This window comes from Rattus norvegicus, chromosome 11 (assembly GCF_021556685.1).
Source record: "Rattus norvegicus strain SHRSP/BbbUtx chromosome 11, alternate assembly SHRSP_T2T, whole genome shotgun sequence".
In the NCBI taxonomy this organism is placed as follows: Eukaryota; Metazoa; Chordata; class Mammalia; order Rodentia; family Muridae; genus Rattus; species Rattus norvegicus.
Genome location: NC_141544.1, coordinates 26184468 through 26209500, shown reverse-complemented (window position 1 = coordinate 26209500; position 25033 = coordinate 26184468). Strand labels below are relative to the sequence as shown.

Sequence of the window (25033 nt, the reverse complement as noted above, 5' to 3'; positions counted from 1 at the left end):
CTCCTCGTTAGACCTTAGTTTTATTGATACGGCCTCATAATGTCTGCCTCTAATTCCAAAGAAGTTTTGTGGGTTAAAATCTTTCAACCTGGATGATTTGCTTGTAAACACACATGAATATTGGAGAATGCTTCTAGCAGGGGCATTCTGAAGAGGAAAACATTCCTTTGTTCTATTCATTTTAATTGAAGTTTTGCGGTTTTTTTTTCTTTTCCTCATGAAAATACTAATGCGATCTATTATTCATCAGTTGGAGTTGGTAGCTTTCTCTCTCAAAGATGTAACACTACAACTGAACAAGTAAGATTACAGGTTTCTTTAGAGAAGAAAAGCCTTTTGTTTATTGCATGCTGATAATTGAATTCTTTAAGCCCTAGTAAAAACTTATATTCTTTATTTATTTTTCCATAACTGCCTTGAAATGAGGTCATTTCATTTATTTTTCACTAAATTTTATACCTTGATAGTGAAATGGCTAGCTTCAAGCTTCTCACCATATGGCTACTAAGCTGTAATATAGGGTATTGATTGGAGAAGCAGCTATAGGAGTTTATGTTTAAATCATGCAGGGCAAACCAGTAAAATGATTTGACGTTCTTTTTGTTATAACTGCTAAAACCTAAAAACCTTTTCTCTCTGTAACTGAAGCAACCATAAAACCTGTAAAGAGAACAGCAGTAGAGGCAGATTCTTCAACCCTGTGCAAGCCCGAGTCGAAACAAGTATCACCTTTGGGGAGGGGGACTGGGCAGGCAATCCCACCCCAAACTGTGGAGTCCCTGGTAATTGCTAGCAGCTGAAAAAGAAAGGGTAATCAAAATGAGTATATGTAGCCATTGATAAGTTGACCACTCCTTAGTAGAAGTCCATACATCCAAGCATATTTGGGAAGCAAAAACATGCCTATTAGAAGGATTTTTTTTAAGTATTGGGTGGGAGGGAAGCAAAGAGAATCCAGGAAAGTTTAAAGGAGCAGCTGTCATTAAAGCACATCGTATGACACTTTCAAAGAACTAGTAACATTTTGAAAATATTTCTCTTTTTAAAAAACAATCAAAACAAGACAAGAGATGTAGATAAAGCCTATGGGAAGTTTAGAGAGTGGGGAGGGGCCAGCAAGTACATGCACTTGTAGCAGTTGGTATCGTTCTGGCCATATTCTCAGCACCACTCAGTGTCTGTCAATGAGATGGGATTTGCCCAAGACGCTGTGCTGGCTGGTCAGTAGGCCAGGGTCTCACCTCCTCCATGCAGGTACGCATCCTCACAACTGGGCGTCTATCGTTTCATTGTAGGCTCTAGACTGTAAGTCTGGTTTTCAAGCTTTCACGGGCAGCAGTTTTCCAACTGAGCTGTCATTCAAGCGTCATAAAGTGAAAAAGAACATCTTAGTAATCTCTGAAATTCAAAGCCTCAGACTTCTAGTTAAAAGTAATGTCTGCTATGTGATATAGGGAAAGACATGGAAGTTGTCAAAACATGCAGAACGGGAATATTAGAGGAGAGAACTTGTTAAAGTGACGTGCTTTGGATTGAACATAGTTGAGAGCTAAGGACTTTCACACTCTTTAAAACATAACACGGCTTCACAGCTGTAGTCTCGCCTATGGCTTATCCAGACACAGGGCAGTAAGCATTCCTGCTTCATTCAGATTACAGCAGTTGTGATGTCATGAAGATTGTACTCTAACTCAACTTCCTGTCCCCTTGAGACTTTCTAAGTCCTCGCATATCACAGTTGCGGTATTTCCCTATGTTTCTTTGTTGTGGTTGAACCTTGACAACGATTGGATCGTTACTAGCTAATGTCCTCCTTCCACATGAACTGTAAGCTCTGAAGGACTCTTTCTCCATTGTCCATTTTCCTACTCGAAGTCAGCAAGATTCCTGGCACCTGTCTGTAAGAACAAGAGCTAAAGCTTCTGAATGAGAAGATAGTGATGAATTGATGTTACCAAACGACATATTACATATATTCCCAGGAAAATGGGAGTTGCTCAGTGAAGGAGAATAGAAAACAAATGTGAAACAGAACTCCAGCCTAGACATCTGGAGGTATTTTCAGATTTGGGCATAGTTGGCCTATTCATCACTTTTGAAGGATTTAAAATAACAATATATATACATGCAATTGAAGGATATTATTTGAGGCAGGGGGATGAATGAGAAGACCTTGTCATCACTCAGATGGCCACAAGGAGGTCAGAGAGGGGCAAAATCCTTAGCAATGTCTTCCTTGTTTCTTTCAACTATCCTATGCCATTTTGCAGGTGGACCGACAACCCCAGTTTATTCAGGGCTACAGAGTGATGTACCGACAGACTTCTGGTCTACAAGCTTCAACTGTGTGGCAGAATCTAGATGCCAAAGTCCCGACTGAGAGGAGTGCTGTCCTTGTGAATCTGAAAAAGGGGGTGACTTATGAAATTAAAGTCAGGCCATATTTCAATGAGTTCCAAGGAATGGACAGTGAATCAAAAACAATCCGTACTACTGAGGAAGGTCAGTAACCGTCTCTAACTAAAAGAAACTTATATTTAAGACAGTTTATTTTATACTTCTTGCTTATATTAATTAGAAGACCATAAAATGATCATATATATGATCCTATAAATCCAGGGAGTATAATTTTTTCTTAATACTCTGAGGGAAAAAATGTAAAATGGTAGGAACATGTGTGTTGGCGTGTGTATGTGTATGTATTTGGTTGTGTGTGTATGAGTGTGTGTATGAGAGTGTGTGTGTGTGAGATGGTATGTGTGTATGTGTGTGTGTGAGCATGTGAGTGTCTGTGAAAGTATATATGAATGGTGAGTGTGCATGTGTGAGAGTATGTATAAGTGTATGTGAGAGAGTTAGTGTGTGTGTGTGTGTGTGTGTGTGTGTGTGTGTGTGTGTGTGGTCAGAATTTATATTTTACAAAAAGATTAAAATGAAAACCAAAAGAAAAATAATATTAATCTTTTCTTATACCTGTGTCCCAAACCTTCTGCTTCAGAATGTTTGAATCTGACCATAATATATTCCTGCTTTAATGAGGACTTCGATCATTTGACTTCAGAAAACATTCTGTAAGACAGAACTGTCTTCCTCATGGTGCCCACTGGTTGGGTATATAGTGAAGCCTGGCATCTATCAGTCTGTTTCTTTTTTAAGAGGGAAGGTTAGTGTGGGACCCAATCTCTTCTTTGGAAGTCTTTTCCACATTTGCAGTAGCCATCTTCTTAGAAGAATTCCATTTCTCTCCCCCATAATTGGAACAGATTTACCACAGATACTGTGACGTCAACTCATATGAAAGGCTTTTAGTGCATATAGCCCTGAGTAAAATGGCGAGAACACAAGTGCAGCTTTCACATGGTCTATGTGTTTACACTTCCTATAAAAGTTCTTAGCCTAAAAACATTTTGTGCCAAATGACACAGGAAACAAACTTTTGTAAACACAATACAAATATCAACAGGCTGAGGTCCATACACAATAAAAATATTAACTTCATGTTATCTGCAGTGAGTGAGATCCATCAACATTGATGGACATGAATGCATTTGAAAATATACTACTTTTAAAATATATTAAAGACAAAATAAATACTAACATTTCCAATAATTTTTATGCTCCATTACACCTCACCTATACTGCCAACTTGTCCCACCAGTGAATGGGGCAAATAATTATAACTTGAGATAATTTTAAGCCTTTTTCCAATAACCAGTTTCACTGCAGTAGACTTTTTTTGTGAAACTGACATTTTTCAGTATTTGGTCTACATCTCTGTGGCCTGGTAAATGTAACAAACGGACTCAGCTGGACTGAATCTGGGAGCAATGAACAGTGATTCCTGTTCTTTCAAATCTAGAGAAAGAAGCTGAGTTCTGGAATAATTGACCTGTCAGGGAGCAGGCTCAGACTCGGAGTTCTCCCGCCTAGCCAACAACAAGGGGAAGGGAACCTTGGCTTCCGCGTTAGCTTTCATTGCTGTCTACTCCTTAATAACTGCAACGCTGGTAGACGAGTGGTCAGATTGATGTCACAGTGCTACTTTTTGGAGAGGCACTGTCGCATAAAGGGACAGGAAGGAGCAAATTGCATTAGCAGCTGCCGCTCTTTGTCTTATATCTCAGTCCAACTGTCATGTCAATGAAATACGCTGTGATTAATTTACCAAATATGGGACACCTCCTTAGCCGGCCTTTGAAATGTATTTTAGGGTATTTGTAAGGGATGTGAATTGTGAAGTTATGAAGGCATTGATGGTTTTTATGGGGAGCATTTAGTGGTCTACAATCCTTTGTTTTAGCTCTCTAGACAGATTTAGTGGGATCTCTATGTCCCAATGTTTCTCTTTCTACTATTGAGTTAAATTAAGGGGGTTCACTGACAGTGGCTGAGTTCTGCACAATTAGTGTTTCCTTGCTCTGGGAATCCCTGAAAGGGGCACCCTGCAATCTAAATTGAGAAACTGCTCTTCACTCAACGCTTCTCAGCATGGTTGTAATTAGTTATAGGAGAAACTATAAAGACAGAGAATGACTGTCGGAAATCAAAAAAATTCCCCATTTCACATCTGACCCAACATGAGCCCGTTTCCATTTTACTAGCACAGCCACATAAAATATGTTTTAAATCTTAAATTATAAGCCAGTTCTTAATAGTCAATTATTTTTCCCAGTATGAAAAGAAAAGCATTGTTTTGTTTATTAGTGAGATTTAGAAGTTCATTTCTGTCTATACTTAGTAAACATTATCTCAAACAATACAAAAAAAAACCAGCCTCTAGAAATAATTCTTGTTTGCGTTTTAGGAAGAATGATCTGAGAATATTTTTGATTCAAATATCGCTATATATTCTTCTAGAAACAGTCATTAGAAAGTGTTAAAGATAAGTCATATAGCTTCTAGATTTTAACATTCTGGGCTTAAATTCTGACTTCTTTTTTGACCGCAGTATCTTACAGTATGGCTTCTTTATTCAAACCTGAGATGAGAGGTTTTCTACTTCCTAAGGTCATCGGAAAGATTTAAAGCTAGGAACACACTGTCTCACAGAAAAACATCCTAACAATGCAACCTGTTGGGTTGGGTACTGAGTGTATAATACTGCCATTCACTGCATCCATGTTAAAATATGCATTGAACTGAAAGCCTGATTTTCAACAAGTTGCAAAAGTTAAAAACTATGTGCAGATGCTAGACGACTAGAAGGCAGAACCTTAAACGTCTTGTCTTTATGTTCACGTTGCGTAAGCACGTGCGGGCCGGAAATTACTGTTTACATCAATCTACTTCCTCTGCAGCTCCAAGTGCGCCTCCCCAGTCTGTCACGGTGCTGACCGTTGGAAGCCATAACAGCACAAGCATTAGTGTTTCCTGGGATCCTCCACCAGCCGACCACCAGAATGGAATCATACAGGAATACAAGGTAAGCCACTCCAACAAAGGGAGGCCTGGGGGAAGCTTTCTCAAGAGATCTTAGGAGCATTACTACACAGCCCATCCCTAAGGGCTCAGGTGTGATATATCAGCCTTGGTTGTGTTAACGGCAAAGGCACAAAGGCATAGGGAATGAGAACCCCATATTGTGGTCAGAGATATATAATTCATTTGGAGAATTGAGAGTGGAGTAGGTTTCAGTGTAATGGGATTTGGGAATGATCGAAGGAGTGACTTGAAGTAGACGTAAGATCTCACTAAACCCAAGTTTGCCTGTGTGATTAAGGAGATATAGATGAGAGTGAGCAGGACTGCTGGGCCAACTTGCATTGTGTTTTCCCTTGAGAAAAAGTATGGCCCCTTGAAACAAGTTTTTAATAGGATAGCAGAAGATAATTGTCTCATTTTGAACTTATGGAATAATTCAGGTTAAAGAAAAAAATCCCTGTTGTTTCCTTATTACAATTGATTGTTTAAGATGCAAAGTGTGTTGAACATTTTATAATAAAATCTTGCTAAATCATGATGTGGTTATACACAACTTCGGAAAAATTCAACAGAATAACTTTTTGATATTTTTAAGTATTTCTAGAATTTGGAAAATAACATGCTAGGTAGACCAAGTAACGTTAACTACAGATCCCACTTCACTTCAGAAATTCATTGATGATATGGAAAAGTAGGCTGCATAACTTTATCCCAAAAGATGCATATTGAATTTTATTTCTAAAGGCTAAGTTTTTTTTAAAAAAAAAAAAATAGAACTCTGTCAACTTACCAAGAAAGTGGATGTTCTAATTAGATATTTTTCCTTAATCTCTCCATCATATTTTAAGCAAACATGCTCAAAGAGGATATAAGGCCTTATAATAACATAACAGAATTAATTTTAAAGTCTTACGGTGTGACAATAATGCATACCTACCTTTCATTAACATCATAATACGCAATATCCAAATGTATATTGGATTATGTATGAAATAAATGTTGACAAATTCAGCAAAGCAAACTAGGAGATTTTATCTATACAAATGTCAAATTTGAAATCCCCCATCGCTATCCTGAGGTGTCAAAGGGAGTCACTGTGCCTTCTGATTTGCTCAGTGTAAACTCATATGAGAGCAGTAAGATATACAAGGAGGTGACAGTTCAGCCTGTCATATTATTACAAGTAAATGTGCATAATACGCATAGGATGCCTACGAATGTCATTGACCAAAACCTTTATAAGTCCACAAAATAGATTAGCTCCTGTGAACAAGAATGTATTTGATTATAATAGCCAAATTCTCAGAAAGGAAACTTCATATTGTCTGCTTTTTGCTGCAGATCTGGTGTCTGGGAAATGAAACGCGATTCCATATCAATAAAACTGTGGATGCAACCATTCGCTCTGTAGTAATAGGTGGCTTGTTCCCTGGAATTCAGTACCGGGTGGAAGTGGCAGCTAGTACAAGTGCAGGGGTTGGAGTAAAAAGTGAACCACAGCCAATAATCATTGGTGAGTACCAGTCCATAAAGTCTGAACCTTACATCTGTCCTTGCACATTCAGACTGTATTTTGAATTCATCTTGATCATGGTTAGGCACTTGTAAGAATTTTGTCAGCTATAGTACACCCATATAGGCAAGTAGATTAATTGGTATGAGTTCATACATTATAATACACACAATTGTTTGCATGTGTGTCCTATAATGTCATAGCTACTGTCATAGAGTTTTATTATTAAAGGTTGGCTAAAAAATTACTAGTATTCAGTAGGTCCACTAGTAATTGTGGTTCAGTGAAATTATATAAGAACAAGGCAATCACTGGCGAGTATATTTTGATGCAAGGCTGTATGCATCCTCTATGCTAATAATATGTGTTAAAATGAGAAGCTGCCTAAAAGAACTTGTAATGGAAATATTCATAGGAGAGAAAACTTTACGCTACAACTGTTCAAATTATTGAATGAAAATGTTCCACGTCACTCTGTTCTTCATAAGAATATGAATAAATTTATGTAGAATATAAGAATTTTTGCCTGCTGTTTGACTCAAGCAATATTTTCTGAGATTTTTTTCATATATTTTTTTCAAGCAGTTTAAATGCATGTTTATTGAATGGTGTTGAATCCCATGAACACGCTCTATTTTTTTAATCTAATTTACTTTTTTTCTTTTTTATTTATTTATTTATTTATTTATTTTAACTCAAGTATTTCTTATTTACATTTCGAGTGTTATTCCCAGTTTCCGGCCCAACATCCCCCTAATCCCTCCCCCTCCCATTCTTTATGGGTGTTCCCCTCCCCATCCTCCCCCCATTGCCGCCCTCCCCCCAACAATCACATTCAGTCTTAGCAGGACCCAGGGCTTCCCCTTCCACTGATGATCTTACTAGGATACTCAATGCTACCTATGAGGTCAGAGTCCAGGGTCAGTCCATGTATAGACTTTAGGTAGTGGCTTAGTCCCTGGAAGCTCTGGTTGCTTGGCATTGTTGTACATATGGGGTCTCGAGCCCCTTCAAGCTCTTCCAGTTCTTTCTCTGATTCCTTCAACGGGGGTCCTGTTCTCAGTTCAGTGGTTTGCTGCTGGCATTCGCCTCTGTATTTGTTATATTCTGGCTGTGTCTCTCAGGAGCGATCTACATCCGGCTCTTGTCTGCCTGCACTTCTTTGCTTCATCTATCTTGTCTAATTGGATGGCTGTATATGTATGGGCCACATGTGAGGCAGGCTCTGAATGGGTGTTCCTTCAGTCTCTGTTTTAATCTTTGCCTCTCTCTTCCCTGCCAAGGGTATTCTTATTCCCCTTTTAAAGAAGGAGTGAAGCATTCACATTTTGATCATCCGTCTTGAGTTTCATTTGTTCTAGGCATCTAGGGTAATTCAAGCATTTGGGCTAATAGCCACTTATCAATGAGTGCATACCATGTGTGTTTCTCTGTGAATGGGTTACCTCACTCAGGATGATATTTTCCAGTTCCAACCACTTGCTATGAATTTCATAAAGTCATTGTTTTTGATAGCTGAGTAATATCCCATTGTGTAGATGTACCATATTTTCTGTATCCATTCCTCTGTTGAAGGGCATCTGGGTTCTTTCCAGCTTCTGGCTATTATAAATAAGGCTGCTATGAACATAGTGGAACATATATCTTTGTTATTTATTGGAGCATCTTTTTGGTATATGCCCAAGAGAGGTATAGCTGGGTCCTCAGGTAGTTCAATGTCCAACTTTCTGAGGACCCCCCAGACTGTTTTCCAGAATGGTTGTACCAGTCTGCAATGCCACCAACAATGGAGGAGTGTTCCTCTTTCTCCGCATCCTCGCCAGCATCTGCTGTCACCTGAGTTTTTGATCTTAGCCATTCTCACTGGTGTGAGGTGAAATCTCAGGGTTGTTTTGATTTGCATTTCCCTTATGACTAAAGATGTTGAACATTTCTGTAGGTGTTTCTCAGCCATTCGGCATTCCTCAGCTATGAATTCTTTGTTTAGCTCTGAACCCCATTTTTAATAGGATTATTTGTCTCCCTGCAGTCTAACTTCATGAGTTCTTTGTATATTTTGAATATAAGCCCTCTATCAGTTTGTAGGATTGGTAAAGATCTTTTCCTAATCTGTTGGTTGCTGTTTTGTTCTAACAACAGTGTCCTTTGCCTTACAGAAGCTTTGCAGTTTTATGAGATCCCATTTGTCGATTCTTGATCTTAGAGCATAAGCCATTGGTGTTTTGTTCAGGAAATTTTCTCCAGTGCCCATGTGTTCCAGATGCTTCCCTAGTTTTTCTTCTATTAGTTTGAGTGTATCTGGTTTGATGTGGAGGTCCTTGATCCACTTGGACTTAAGCTTTGTACAGGGTAATAAGCATGGATCAATATGGATTCTTCTACATGCCAACCTCCAGTTGAACCAGCACCATTTGCTGAAAATGCTATCTTTTTTCCATTGGATGGTTTTGGCTCCTTTCTCAAAAATCAATGGACCATAGGTGAGTGGGTTGATTCAACTCTATACCAGTGATCTATCTGTCTGTCTCTGAACCAATACCATACAGTTTTTATCACTATTGCTCTGTAATACTGCTTGAGTTCAGGGATAGTGATTCCCCCAGAAGACTTTTATTGTTAAGAATAGTTTTAGGTATCCTGGATTTTTTGTTACTCCAGATGAATTTGCAAATTGTTCTAACTCTCTGAAGAATTGAATTGGAATTTTGATGGGGATTGCATTGAATCTGTAGATTGCTTTTGGTAAAATGGCCATCTTTACTATGTTAATCCTGCCAATCCTTGAGCATGGGAGATCTTTCCATCTTCTGAGATCTTCAATTTCTTTCTTCAGAGGCTTGAAGATCTTTCACTTGCTTGGTTAAAGTCACGCTGAGTTATTATATATCTTTTTGGGACTATTATGAAGGGTGTTGTTTCCCTAATTTCTTTCTCGGCTTTTTCTCTTTTGTGTAGAGGAAGGCTACTGATTTATTTGAGTTAATTTTATACCCAGCCACTTTGCTGAAGTCAAATATCAAGAATGCAGTCTTCTTGCTTGTGATCTAGATCTGTAACCGAGGGATCATTTTTCAATCTCTCGCAGCACAAGAAGCCCTTTCTCCAGAACTCCCTTCTCTGAACTGGATCACAGCTGGACAACCTCCCTTACCTTTTGTCTTTGCTTTGCACCAGATCTTTGTTGTCTTCCTTGGTGCAAAGATCAGTATTCAACAAAGGATATCAGGTGGGGGCAGGGGGTTTGCTTGAAGATTCGTGAGCATTGCCCTCAAAAGGTTCCCTTGTACATGTTGACTTCTATTAAATTCCCTATCATTCTAGCATTTCTAAGCTGTGAATTCTGACATGTCATAGGAATGACACAGCAGTTTATCCGTGTAACCACTGGCTTGCTTACAAAGCAGGGCTTGAAGATGTCATTAAGGGAACCAGAAGCTCATCAGTGAAGATCTCCACTACAGCTTTAGTCTTTTATTTTTTAATTTTATTTAATCTTTCTTTACAGTCTAGATTTCATTTCCTTTCCGGTCTACCTACCCTCTGACTGTTCCACATGCCCTACCCCCCTCTCCCAGTTTCCAACAGGATGTTCCCACCTTCCCACGCCCACATCCTCTACCCCCAACCCTACCAGCCCTCTCCTCTCCCTGGAGCCTCCAGTCTCTTGAGGGTTTGGTGCATCTTCCCTGACTGAACCCAGACCCTGAAGTCCTCGGCTCTATGTGTGTTGGCGGCTTCATATCAGCTGGGTTATGCTGCCTGGTTAATGACTCACTGTCTGAGAGATCTAGTCTTTACACTCTTTCAATTCCCTTCACTCCTATTGACATCATACAGACAATAAATTAGAAAAATAGAGTATATGTTCATTAAGAGTTTATGAAGCATTCATTTATTTTCTGATATTATGGACTGATATTTAGAAAGGATATCACCGATTTCTGAGTGATTTTTTCTTCTTCTGCAGAGGCATGGTTTGTATTTAGTCATAATGTTAAATGTTTTAGACTTCTTGACTTTTCTTTGTTTGCTGAATGGATAGCATTGAGAAAAAAGTTAAAGTGTTACCTTTTCTCTAAATTGCCTTTCTCTTCTTAATTAGTTGTTCAGACTGAATTAATTCCTTAACCTGAGGGAAACCTAAAACCTTGCCCTTCTGAGATTTTCTGAAATAAATTGGAGTAAGGAAGAAATACAGGTGTACACAAAAGGATTTAAACACACATATATTCACATCCATGCCTATGCTCAAGTACATATTTTATTTATGTCTTTAGAAGTAAGCGTTTTGCTTGGAAGGTCCAGATGTGGCGACACACACTTGTAGTCTGTGCTCTCCTTACTCTGAAGGCTGAGGAACCCATTCATTAGATGGAGAGTAGCACAGACTGCACAGTGAGCCCAGGGCCAGCTAGAGCCACAGACAGAGACTATGTCTCCAACAAGATGAAACAAAACAAAACTAGACATGAGTACATCTCCTTTTGCTGTAGGTGCCAACTCTAAATTACATCACTGTTGATGGATAAAAATACTTTGCTTTAGAAAAAGAAAAGGATAAGTCTCCTTGAGACCTCCTAAAAGGGAAAGAAGCATGACCTGTATTTACTGAGTATGTTTTTTTCTGACTCAAAGATAAGTAAGATTGCCAAACAATTGTATTTCCATTTTATGTCTATTTTCCTAGTAAATGAGACATCTCTTAAGGCAATGGAAATTTTCTTCTTTTCTCCTAGTGGGTGTCTACTCACAGTATTTTGGAGACATGTTTCTGTTGGAACCAAGGAAACATATAAAACCAATGCTATATTGTAACAAGCACACTACTTCTCAGAACAATTGTAGCCTAGCAAAAGAACAGATTTAATTTAGATTATGTTAAATAAATTGCAGAGTTCTGTTGAATTGCATTATTTCCAAAAGACTGCGTCTCTAGCTGGATTTTGAGCACCCTTTAATCCATCGTAGTATAGCAAACGAGGGTTCAAATTTTTCTAGAATTAGAACAAGAAAACCAATGACTTTCCTGTATCCTATTCAGGTAATTAGAATATGCTACGCACAGGAGACAATCCTGGAACACAGTAGAGTCGTATCGGAAATGAGGACATGCACATGGATAAGTCCAGTTCGACCCAGAAAAGATTGTGTGCCCCAGAGATTTGCTTCTTTTTAATATCTACTGCTGTCCTGAGACACTTCCTAATTGTTTCTTTAATTATCCTTCCGTATCCAGCTTCACATCTTGTCTGATAGTGCTCTTTACACAACTGCTACTTCTCAGACGACAGTGACTTAATGATGGCTAATCACCTTTTCTGTCTCAATTTATGCTTCCCCCACTGTATAGTACATACTGGAAAAGGCATGTAAAGCGACTCGAGCTTACCTTCTTCTCCCTTCACTAATTAAGTCGTGCACTGGCATTTGATGCAGTTTATGGTTCATAGTTTTAGACTGCTGATGTGCCAGACTGTATAAAATTTCAGTTCAGTGTTATGAAGAAACTGATACTTAAATTCTGTAAATTAAGATGCATAACCTGACACAGATTCAAATGATTCTTATTCTTTGTTTTTGTTTTTGAATCTGTGTAATTAAACTAACAAACAAAATGTGAAAGACATTCACCGATACCAAACAATCCCTCAAATAACAAACATATAGATTTAAATAATCGTCCTTAATAAAAAACATTTTTAAAAAAATTATTCATCTTCTATGTTCATCCCAGACAGCTGGTAATCATCACTAGAAGTGCATACTGTCACAGAAATAAGTACAATTGAAACTGAAGTGTCTAATTACGTCTCATTCCAACAAAGTACTTGGTTCTTCATTACTCTCCAATGGGAGGAAGATATGACAGTACAATACATTTTTGTCTGCAACAACAAAAGAGCATAGTGTGGCCCACCGCCCTTGTCTGGGCTCCATTTAGAACAATAGTCAACATTGCTTTAGCAGCCATCGGCATAGGAAATCATAAGAAACTATGGCTTACAAAACTATGGCATAATACTGGAAATAGACTCCTGTCAGCATGCACTTGGCTTCATCAATATTGTCTGGGTTTGGTGACTGTATGTATATGGGCAGGATCCCCAGGTGGGGCAGGCTCTGAATGGCCATTCCTTCAGTCTCTGCTCCAAACTTTGTCTCCATATCCCCTCCTATGATTTTTTGTTCCCCCTTTTAAGAAAGACTGAAGCATCTGTACTTTGGTCATCCTTCTTGAGCTTCATGTGGTCTGTGGATTGTATCTTGGGATTTGCTTAGTTGATTTTCTGAGGTCTAAAGTTTTGAAACATAACATGCGTTGATTTAGTGTTAAATGTCAGATTACATTTAACTACACTTAGGGGATGCATTAAATTTAGCATCTCTTAATATATTAATTATATATAACTAAGCTCTAAGAATTTATATTTTCATAATTCCTATTGTTACACCCAAGGAATTGTATGCCTTATACAAAATTAAAGCATATTTGTATATAACATCTTTGTTAGAATATCAGTGGTCATATGAAATTATATTATCTTGTGAATTATCCTCCTTGAAAATAGGCAAAACAGTAGCAGACAAGCAATGTGTAAGTATTTACATGATAGGAACTTTCATAAAGAATGACTTGAACTTGATGTGCCAGTGTTGTGGGATAACCAGGGTGCCTTTAACCCTCTCAGAGAAGTAGGGGGATGGACAAACTGATTGTAGGAAGGGCTGACCAGAAGGAGTGCAGCTGTCATGATGTAAAGTGATCATGATGCAAAACAAACAAACAAAACAAAACAAAACAAAAACAAAAAACTCTAATTTAAGAAAAGGATCTGTCATCTTAATTCCTATAAGGGTTAAAACGCTTGCTTATAATATAATATAGCATTATAAATCTGTAAGTGACTTAGAATCTCTCCTTGATAAATTAAAAGAAAAAAATAACCTTTCTAGTGGCATTCACATGATTCAGTACTTCCTTTTAAACTTGAAGTGTTCTTATCAGTAATTCTGACAAGCTCTACACAAAACAAATACCAGCTAGGCTTTAAAAGGACATGTCTGTGCCTTCGGTATAATGTGTTTGTATTCCTGCTATTATTTGTCTTAATGTTTACTGACACCATTGTTCCTTCCATAGGGGGACGTAACGAAGTTGTCATTACTGAAAACAATAACAGCATAACTGAGCAAATCACTGATGTCGTGAAGCAACCAGCATTTATAGCTGGCATCGGTGGTGCCTGCTGGGTAATTTTGATGGGTTTTAGCATCTGGTTATACTGGAGAAGAAAGAAGAGAAAGGGACTTAGCAATTATGCTGGTAAGAGACTATTTTCAGCTATAAAACCCTCTTATCTTTTGGAATGTAATGCGATGAGAGGAAGAAATGGAATGGAATAGCAAATGGATGATTTGGGCTTGTTATAAAAACCGGCTCTGTAAAATGCAATTATGAGCAACATGCCTCGGTGCACTGCTCTTGACCATACTGTTTTATGACCGCAGGCAATCTCTGTGCTTGTATCTCCAGCGAAGCATAGCAAGAGTAGACACTGATAAAATGGTCAACTCTTGTCTAGCTCTTCAAAACCACACACGGAGATCTTTGCCTGCAATAAAGACATCTTCTGAGATGTGTATTCAGACAAGAGAGTTATTAAACATTCTCAGAGAAAAAGGAAATGCTTGAAAATCCACTCTTAGTGTGTCACAATGCAGATTACACTGGGAAATGTCCCAGATGGAAGGAAGACAAACAAGCAAAAATCTCACCAGCATTAATAAAACTGATGAGGCATGAATGGAGTGATTTACTGTTCCCTTAAATGGGTGTCTATTTCGGTGTGAGCAAGCAGCAGTCTCAAAAGCAGGGACAGAGGGAACCAAAGGGAGGAGGATAGGAAGCCAAAGTGACTGCAGGAGAAGTGAACAGAGAGAGACCCTAGATGAGCTGAGGTATTTCCAACAGTACCTTCCTTCTTGTACAATGCAAAAGACCTCGAGGATGTTGGACGTTGTGCCTTTAAACATCTGCAATGGAAAGAGAAAGATAGACAGGTCTGGGGCTGGTACAGAAAGAGAAAGAGGGAGTGAAGAAGTGGGGGAGATGGGGAGATAGAAACATGAAAATTACTGTCAGTGACAGAAAGAATGGATTCAGTATTGAGCTATATTCTATTACAATTTAAATGGCAGTTCATTTTAATTACTTTCCATAGAATCAGTAAAAGGATGGTGACCCCGAGCTACACATATACTCCATAACATTTCAGGGGAGAAGTTTAAACTTTATCCTATAAACTTGAAATATTTTGAGACATTAGATTTAGTATTCTAACACCTTGGCAAGTCCTTTATCAAAATCAGTTATCAAAACATTTTTGCTAGAAATGGGAAATTGAATACAATGTCTTAACAGTAAAAGAAGTAAAAAAAAAAAGACTCACTTGGTTGTCTTGCTTGTTGTGTTACAATGAAATATAGTGACAACTACAACATTGTCTTATATGTCTCTAGCATATTAAAATGCAGTGTATTAGTTACATATCAGGTCAGAAAAAGCATATCAATTGACAGGAAGTGTCCCATTATCACTTCACAGTTGTCATAGCTGCCAGCCTCCTTACTCTTTGTCATCTATGTGTTCAGTCACTGCATCAATTAGAGACCCTTCCTTGAAAGGGGCAGTTAGTAACAAGTGGTGGGGGCAAAGTCTTACTCTTCAACAGTATTTCAATGCCATTTTTACAGTCCAGCCCTCTACCTTCACCCCTGCAGTGATATATTCTATCATTCCATCTGCTTTATCAGACACTAAGCTACGTCTTTCTGTGATATGTTCATATCAATCATACAAAACATCAGGTAGGGCTGATTTTCAATTCAAGGACAGTTTGAGACCTACTCCTTCAATTGACTTAGAGATAATAGTAGCAGATGGCGTGTGGAAGTCACTGTAATGAAAAGTCCTAATATATTCACTTGTGGAACGGTGCCTTTGAAACCTCCATCCTTCTTCAGTTGCTCACCCCCAATTAGTACAATCGCCCTCACAGCACAGTTTCCACTTTCAGTACAATTACATCAGTCAGACATCTCCTCCTGTCTCTCGCAACATTCCCTTGCAAAACCTATGCACTTAACTTGAAAATATCTGTTGGTCTTTGAGCTTGACAAGAACTGTCCATTTGGAACTGTCATGACTCATTGTGATTGATGTCCGTGAGCTTGGCGAAGGACTGCTAACTGAGAATGTGCTTTGCCCTTCAGATATTTGGAAGAAGGCCAAGCCCAGAGAAGCCTTTCAAAACTTTAATACTTAATTGATAGATGGCTGACTCTGAGGATAGATGTCCTTTATCCTTGTCATTTGCCTTCTAGCAATTGCTACTTTCTCCTAGAACGGAAGCAAATGAAAATTTGCCAAATCCCTGGAAAGTAGCATTTTCCATCTGACTTGTGAAAGTGTCTCCATATTTTTTTCCCAATATCAGATCTTCTAACATTTTGGATTGTTACATTTTAGTCTTTACAGACTCTAGGCAATTTGGGATTTTAAATAACAATGGAGCTTTTCGCACACACCCTCGCCAGTTTGTAGCTATGGCTTCCATGAATGTGTGGATGATTCATTCTAAAGGCACAAAGCAGTGATAACCTAGTTTTTGAACATGTTTTATACGAACTGTAGAGTTCACGGCGTTAGTCTTTTTTTATACTCCTTTTCATCAAAAATCTCGTGGAAATTTGTTATTTTACCATTATGAATGCAAGGTTAGATAAAACTAGAGCAACGTAATTTCAATATCAGGATGATATTTCTGAAGTTTCTACTGTCATATCATGTGGCTGCTGCTCTACTCTCTCAGGCTTATATCTGTGTAATCCCTAATAGTTAGCTGATGATGGGTGGCACAAGTTTCAACAAATCAAGTCAATTCAGAGCCAGATTTAGATCATTATATAACATAATTATGTTTTTTTAAGTTTGAGTTAAAGTATAGTTAATGGTTTGATATAATCTCTTTATTAAGCATCATAGACTTTGAATAAAGCTAAAATGATAAGAAAGAGAATTGTAGAGCAGATCAAGTTTGAGTAAAATATCCCTTTTTCCTACACCTTTGTTCCAAGTCTATTCTTAGCTACTAGAAGAAGAGTAGGAAATAATCAGTGGAGGCACAGAAATACCTTGCAGTCTGAGGCACAAAGTCTGGCACGATGCCTCCCACTCACAATGTATAGGTAAAACACTCACTGTATCTCAGGACATCTTCTCTGAAACTTGGTCTTCTTCTTCTTCTTCTTCTTCTTCTTCTTCTTCTTCTTCTTCTTCTTCTTCTTCTTCTTCTTCTTCTTCTTCTTCTTCTTCTTCCTTCTCCTTCTCCTTCTCCTCCTTCTCCTTCTCCTCCTCCTCCTCCTTCTCCTTCTTCTTCTTCTTCCTCCTCCTCCTCCTCTTCTTATTCTTATTATTATACAAAGGTAATATTTATGAAGTTCAAATGGAGAAAAAAACCAAAGCAAAACTCTGTTACTCAGTGATGATAACTTTTTTTGGGCACAAGTAAATTTATCATATTTACCAGAAAGTACTAATGAACTAGTCCTTCAGGTCATAAGCAAATATCAAGAATAAATACAAAATACAAACTCATGCATTCAAATCATCTTGGAGGAGAATCTGGTCTAGACATATTTTGCTGCTATGCACAGCCAAAATTAGGGGACTTTTCAGGGCAGGACTGAATATCATCTTACAATCTTTCTTCCAGTATTTTCTTCTCATACTTAAATTCTCAGATACAAATGGTCTCAGCACCATTTTGCTCATGGCTCTCTATATGATATAAGCCTACACATGAAAATTGTTCTTCAATAGGCCCTTGTATCTCATGTTATATGTGCAGTGGCTTTTCATGACTCTGGAGCAGGTGGTCACATTTACATCCATTTTCACTGAGGAAGACACTCTCCTGGCCCCTGGGTAAGAGGGTTATGATTGCAGGGAAATATTCACAATTTCAGATGCTAGAAAGTAAGAGAGATTTGAAGAGAGATATAAAGAAAATATTAGACGATCTTTTAATACAAAATTTACATATAGTCACAATTATAATAGTGTTTATTGACAAAATAGTGAACACTTTAAATTTTGAAAAAAATTGCATAGTTCCAGGAGAATTAAATTGAAATGTATTATATATTATGTGTATACATATAACTGAATAGTGTTTATAAATATTACAAGTATCTCGATGTTCACATTTTTCATTTCTTTCTTTAAAAAAATTAATTAATTCGCTTATATTATATGAACGAGTGTTTTGACTGTGTGTATCTCAGTATTCCACCTGGAGTGGGTTCCTGTGAAGGCTGAAGAGGGTGTGAAATCTCCTGGTAGTGGAGCTACAGTCATGAGCTGCCATGCAGTTGCTGGGAATTGAACTTGGGACCTCTGGAAGAGCAGCCGGTTCTCTTAACCATCTCTCCAGTCCCTACTTTTCTTTACATGTATAATTATTGGAGTAGTCAAATGTTAATGAAAGATAGCCTCTGTTCACTTTGAAAGAGGTGTGTTATATTATGTGAATACAATCTGTAAGGTCAATATTTACAAAAGCTCCATACACATAACAATTTAACACAACTGGGGACATTATAACACAGTAAACGATCTATGTGTGGATTTTAGAACTGCTGGTATTTGACAGATCTATGCTTGTAGATCAACGGTTTCATGGAGTTTTTATAGTCTGATGACTAGGCTAGGTAAATGCTTATTAAAAAGGATTAATACATTCATATTTTCATGAAGGGGAAGAAGGCTTGGCTGAAACATTAAAGTTTCAATTCGGAGTAGGAAAATGTGACCTAGTAGAGATAGGCCCTCTAGAAGCTTCTTTACTTCAAAATGTCAATTTACTTCATAGTTATATTTCTTCCTTCTTCCCTCCAGTTCCAGCAGGCGTGCCATGAGGTATAATTCTGCCTGTGAGATTAGAAGCCTAGAATTACTGTATATGACACAAACTTGGAAAAATCTCCTTTCCTCCTGACTTTTATGTTAAAAAAATTAGGTTCAAATATTTTATGCAATTCTAAAATATTTTAGATATTCATGTCTGAAGCTTCTATAGGTTGCTTCCTAGAAAATCCCATATTGTGATGTTAGCAGAAATTCCTGATTCTCAGTCAAGGTCCTTTCACATTTATCTCTGATAAACACAAAGTGACTGGCCTGTCACTAAAGAAATGGTAGCTGGGTAGCTAGGATCCTCCTACCTATCCCAGGCTCTTTCCACAACAAGGCAAATATTATATTGAAATGAGGACTGCCTCAAATCAGCTCTCTGTTGGCCATGACATTATTTTTCTTTTATCATCTCTACATGACTCCTCAAAATGCAGTTGAAAAATCATGTATAATTTCTTCCGTAAGGATTCTAACTTGTTCATAATTTGTCATTTGCTTTTATTCTGTTGTTCGATTTGTTGTATTTTTCTAATTGGAGTGCTGGGTAAGAAAGAAATGGTTTGTCCTCTTTCACCCTCATTAGGAAAAAACCCCAAAAATCAGTCAGGGACAAACACCTAGCACCAGCACTCTGGAGGAGGAGTCAGGCTGATGTCAGAGCAAGGGCTAACCTGATCTACAGCATTTTCTATACATTGAGGAGGCTAGCCATGGCTATGTAAGGATACTACCTGCCTCAAAAAGTCAAGTAGTTAATGCTAGTGTGATATGAGGTGTGTGTGTGTGTGTGTGTGTGTGTGTGTGTGTGTGTGTGTGTGTGTCTCCTTTCCTCTTCATTCCTTTAGCAGAAAGAGTAAAAATATAGAAGAGTCTCATGTCTACCAAATTGTGTTGGGGGAGCATTTTAAGCAACAAAAGGGATTGTGCAATGTTCTGTAAACGTTTCCCTTTTTGTAGTTGTTATAGAAAGATAAATACACATGTCTTCACAGAATCTTTGGCAGCCTGCTACTTCTAGAGGCATCTTAGTAAGATTTTTAATGACGATTGAGAAACAGAGAAAATGAATTTGTTCTGAACGTAGAGTATGAATCAAGTTAAAAACTATTTCCTTACATACTTATATTTAGTTGCCAGATATTAAGCATAATATTCCATGACTGAATATTAGCTTTAAAGAATGCTATCTTTCTGTTTGAGTATCAAATCATAATTCTCTATATTTTATGGAAAATTTGCTGTTGGCTAATTTTAGTGGCTTTGGTCTGTTTATCCCTTTTTGTCTTATATTTGTTTTTCTGGTTATCACAAAGATTGGATGGGAAGGAAGAACTGTGTATCTTCTGGTAGCTCCTTTAAGCATCACTCAGCACCATTCTCAGAAATGTAGCCCACCAAACACTGCCTTCTGGCCCACTCACAGTGGTACAGCATCATCTTATCTCCATTGTGGCCCTTAGTATTCTGCTGTAAACCACATAGCTAGTAAGACGCATGAGAATGAGGGGCTGGTAGTCAGCCGTACTGGGTCACAGTAGTCACATTTTGCGTCAGTGCATGTGTGTGCTCACATAGGTTTGTGTGTAATACTTAGGATTGTTCTAATACTTGCACTAGCACTACTTAATTCATTTATATTAAAATTTAATTACCAAATGGGCACAATATGGTAGAGTTGTACAGCTGGTATCAAATCTTAAGCCCATAAGTGGTATAGTAATCAGTATCAGTTTCTTAAAGAAGCTGTCTGTAAGTAGCTGTGGACACATGTAAGTTATGTATCAATTGTCTCATAGCACTTTTGAGCATCTTCTTAAAAGCTGAGAAGGCGGTACATGTGGGGGCCCTACATGACATTTGTGGGAACCTCATATCAGTCATTAATGAAGGTAGATCCTTGGAATTAAGGTTTTATTTCCCAAAGATGGTGTTGTACGAGATAAAGGTTACCTACTTGATACAGAAGAGACTGCCGTACAATGCTAGGAACTTGCAAACACTCAGGAGTGGTCAGACTTGCTATCTGAGGCTTGAGCAAATGATGAGTCATAGAAAATTTTCAAATTAAAAACTGTCTTTACACTGAAAAAATAATCTTATTTAAAATGAATAAATTCTTTTAACAACAAATTATTTTCACATTTGTCACCAAACAAATCATAGACCACATAATTTGTTTTGTCTAAACACAATAGTAAATGTTCATTTTTCTCCCATCATATCCTGTAATGACTTCAGCTGATCTGTAAACACTTGGATCCAAATTGCAAGATCCTAACAATTCTTCCTTATAGATACTTTAAATAGCAAATACCTTTTACATAAAATCTAGTTTGATAATTTAGTGACAAAATTTGATATAAACCAACCTGAAACTATGTGTAGAGGTGACTTCCCTGTGTGCCTGTTAACTTTTGTTGCAGAAAGAGTAGATAACATGGAGTACACTCAGCCTTAGATGCTTTAGCTTCTTAAGGGAATATAATATTCCCTAAGTACAAATCATCATGAAGCTTAGATACATTTTACTGAAACTATTTTGGAAAATGGATCACGGAGCTGATCTGATATTCATACCCTTTGATCACTGCTTTGTGCTGCTTTCAGGTTCCTGACTTGTGAAGTGGAAACCATTAATTATAGGGAAAAAATTATGACAATCACAATGATTCAACTGGATGTTCCTTGGTATTTTTATTTTTAATAATCTACTCAGTGTGATAAGAGACTTGATATATTAACACATAAGTGAAACTCATTCTGTATCAGCTTTTCTCAAATTACATTGTTGTGAGAATACTATTCCATATTAATAGCAGTTTATGTCTACTGTAATTAGCAACATTCAATGTATACTGCTCGTGAGTATGCCTGAAATAATCTGTGGTGGGATGGGGTATGTAATCAATGCTTTCTATTGCTTTATTAAGAGTACATTATTACCAAGTAGAACGATGCTGGTTCTCTTCAATGTGTATTTTTGTATTGTTCCTTCAAATAAGATATTTTCTCATTATCGATCATTACATTTGATAATTCCATAGTAATGCCATATATAATATCCTTCTAGTAAAGCTGCTTTTACACCACTTGTTACAGTTTTCAAATACAAATTACCACTCTAGCTGTTGGTTTTGTTTAAAGAAACTTGAAAAAGTCTATTAAATTAGGAGCAAGTGATGATTTTGTCCTGCGCCAAGCCATGGCTTGTTGTTACCTATATAATTCCGTTAATTATACTGTGTTGTAATTCCCAGTCTTCATCTCTAAATTGAGGCCCAATAGGTAGCTGTTATTAGTGGTGATTAATATTAACCATGTGTATATGTCTTTCTTTTATTACAGTAACATTTCAAAGAGGAGATGGAGGACTAATGAGCAATGGGAGGTATGCTAAGGAGTTTCTTTTTATTATTATTTTTAATCAGTACTGGGGAAATTCGGTAGTGAGAAGCTATTATTGTAATAAACGATCACTTATAAGTCTGAGAATTCTAGGAGGAATTGAATGGCTTACCACAAGGTTTAATGGTCTATCTGTTGTGCACTTTAGAGGAATCAAGTCCAGATGTTTCATATCTCCCAGATGCCCCTGAAGAAATTAGTAGTAAATATCACAAGGAATGTGTTCATTTGTTAGCAGGATGTTTATGGCATTAATTAGACATTAGCAAATGAAGTTGCTGTTGTTTAAGGCTCCTTATTGGCTCTCACTAAATTGCTGTGAGTGAACAATTACACATAATCGATCACAAAGTAAATGATTCATGGATGATGAATAGGCTGTAGATTGATAGGACTGGATTCCCCAACTTTGGATACTCAATTGAAATTGATAAAAGCTGATAACAAACCCATATATCCTCATCTATTTTCCCTTTGCCAATATGGAGATTGTAATTAGGCTCTAGTAATAACTTCCAATCTCCCATTTAATCAATATTTTAGCAAAAAGAGATTAAGTCTAATGAGAGCTAGCGGATATAGCAAGAAGCAATTGAATCTTCTTATTGCGGTTTCCATAGAAACACATGTTTCTCTTAGGGATTTTACCAGAAGGGGTCTATCAAAAAAAGTACAATTATAGATGATCTGTTTCTTTGTAAATATGTTAATATTCTGGAAAGGAATCAGAATCCCATCTTTCTGTTAAATAATAAAACTCCTCATTAAATGTGATAGGAAAGTTGTCTTCATAGTCTATGCTAACGTGTTGAGTATCACAACTGGATCTTTTACTGCCTTAAAAAAAAGTCCTTAACAAGCCTTTTTATTTTTCAGTGATGCAAATATGGAAATGTGCTATGGGTAGAAAAGTACAAGAAATGTTCACTAATTTTCCTCAAGCTATGCACCTATAATCAAGTATGAGGGTTCTGAGTCAGGGTGACAGCCTGGAGAACACAGACTCAGTTAGTGGTTACAAAAGTGAAGGGTTAATAGTTCAGTTCTCTGGGAATGGCCGGTATGGAGCCACTACTTAGATGAACTGATCCCTCTAGATGTCCTCCTACCAGACAATTTAGTCTCAGGATCCTACTACGCTTCCTATTTCCTACAAGTTCCAAGAGGGACAATTGGTTTCATTTTTATGTGGGCAGAATCTCAGGCAAGGCCTGTTTAGTTCAACTGACAGAGAAGACCTATCTATAGCTTTAATGAACTACTAAAGATATTTAGTTCTTAAGAGCACTTGCAATTTAATTTGAAGTCAATTAAAATCTTCTCTCTCCTTACCCTTTTTAGCCTGTAAGGAGGATGTCAAAATTTCTCACTGAGACCCACAAGCTAATCTTCATTTCATCTCTGTTCCAGCCGTCCAGGTCTTCTAAATACTGGCGACCCCAATTATCCATGGCTTGCTGACTCATGGCCAGCCACGAGTTTGCCAGTCAACAACAGCAATAGTGGCCCAAATGAAATCGGAAATTTTGGGCGTGGAGGTAATTTGCATGCTTCAAAATACTATTATGTCATCTGGATGTCTAATTTAACTTTGGTGTTCTGGAATTTTTATTTTATTTTATTTTTCTTCTGAACCTTTTTATTACAGTTTTGTTTGGTTGGCAGATAAACACATATGTAGTCAGATGCATACATGGGAGAGCTAAGGTGAGCTTGCAGATCTCAGTTTACTTCTCCAGCTGTGTGGCCCCCAGAGAGCAAAAGGAAACTGAAAATTTCCTTGTGGGAAGGGGTGTGTGGCTTAGTGTCAAAGAGGACATAATCATCAGAAGACTGAAAGCATGGTTACCAGTATTCACATTAGTCACCTTCAAATAACTTGTAACACCAGCTTTTGGGGAGGTTCCAACATCTCTTTCTGGAATCTAAAGACACCTATACTCACACATACTCTCTCTCTCTCTCTCTCTCTCTCTCTCTCTCTCTCTCTCTCTCTCTCGCACGCACACACACACACACACACACCCATAATTAAAATTTATTTTTAAGGACTATCTTCTTTTGTAATTAGCACAATAAAGACACATAGCCACAGTACTGTAATTTGCTACTCGTCTACTTAATTCTGTGTCAATTTAAGTAAAATTAAAGTCTTAAGGAAAGCATTAATAATTGAGAAGGAAAATATTGACTGAGCGTTCACTTTTCAAATATTATCCCACCATCACTAAGAGTAGAACATAGGAATTTTCATGCTTTTCTACATGTTTTGATTAATTAGTCCTAGTCAGGATGCTTTATCAATTAACTCTTCCTGAAGAATATAAATTTGGTATGATTTCTACCATATACTATAATCTGTGAAGAGTAGATAGCTAAGTGAGTAAGACATGTTCAGAAAGAGACTTCTGAAGTTCTGTGGTTGGTAACTGATATTGCCAATAAAAGGAGTAATCATGCTAAGTAGCTACTAATAACTCCTGCTCTTAGTAGGTGCCAAGAATTTTGCATGCTACTGTTATCTCTATACATTCTTACTGTAAAATGTTCTACTGTAATAGCTGTTACTTTCCCCCAAATCTGTCGTCTTCGAATAAAGGTATATAAAATAACTCTTTATATAAAGTGAATTGAATGGATGGGTGTCGAGGTCAAGGTGTTTGCTACATCTCTGTTTAAAGTGATCAATAGAGAAAGTATGAGACATAAAGCATAGG

The 25033-nt window shown here is 37.5% G+C and overlaps 1 protein-coding gene across 39 annotated transcripts in view; it reads left to right on the top strand.

Moving 5' to 3' along the window:
• The window catches only part of Robo2 (roundabout guidance receptor 2), a 1571587-nt gene that overhangs the window by 1501988 nt on the left and 44566 nt on the right, over window positions 1-25033 (top strand). For all 39 annotated transcript variants that reach the window (NM_001415038.1, NM_032106.4, XM_087577083.1 and 36 more), the window contains 6 exon segments: window positions 2271-2502; window positions 5298-5422; window positions 6763-6934; window positions 14076-14258; window positions 22257-22299; window positions 23727-23854. In NM_001415038.1, the coding sequence (NP_001401967.1) occupies window positions 2271-2502; window positions 5298-5422; window positions 6763-6934; window positions 14076-14258; window positions 22257-22299; window positions 23727-23854 (883 nt within the window).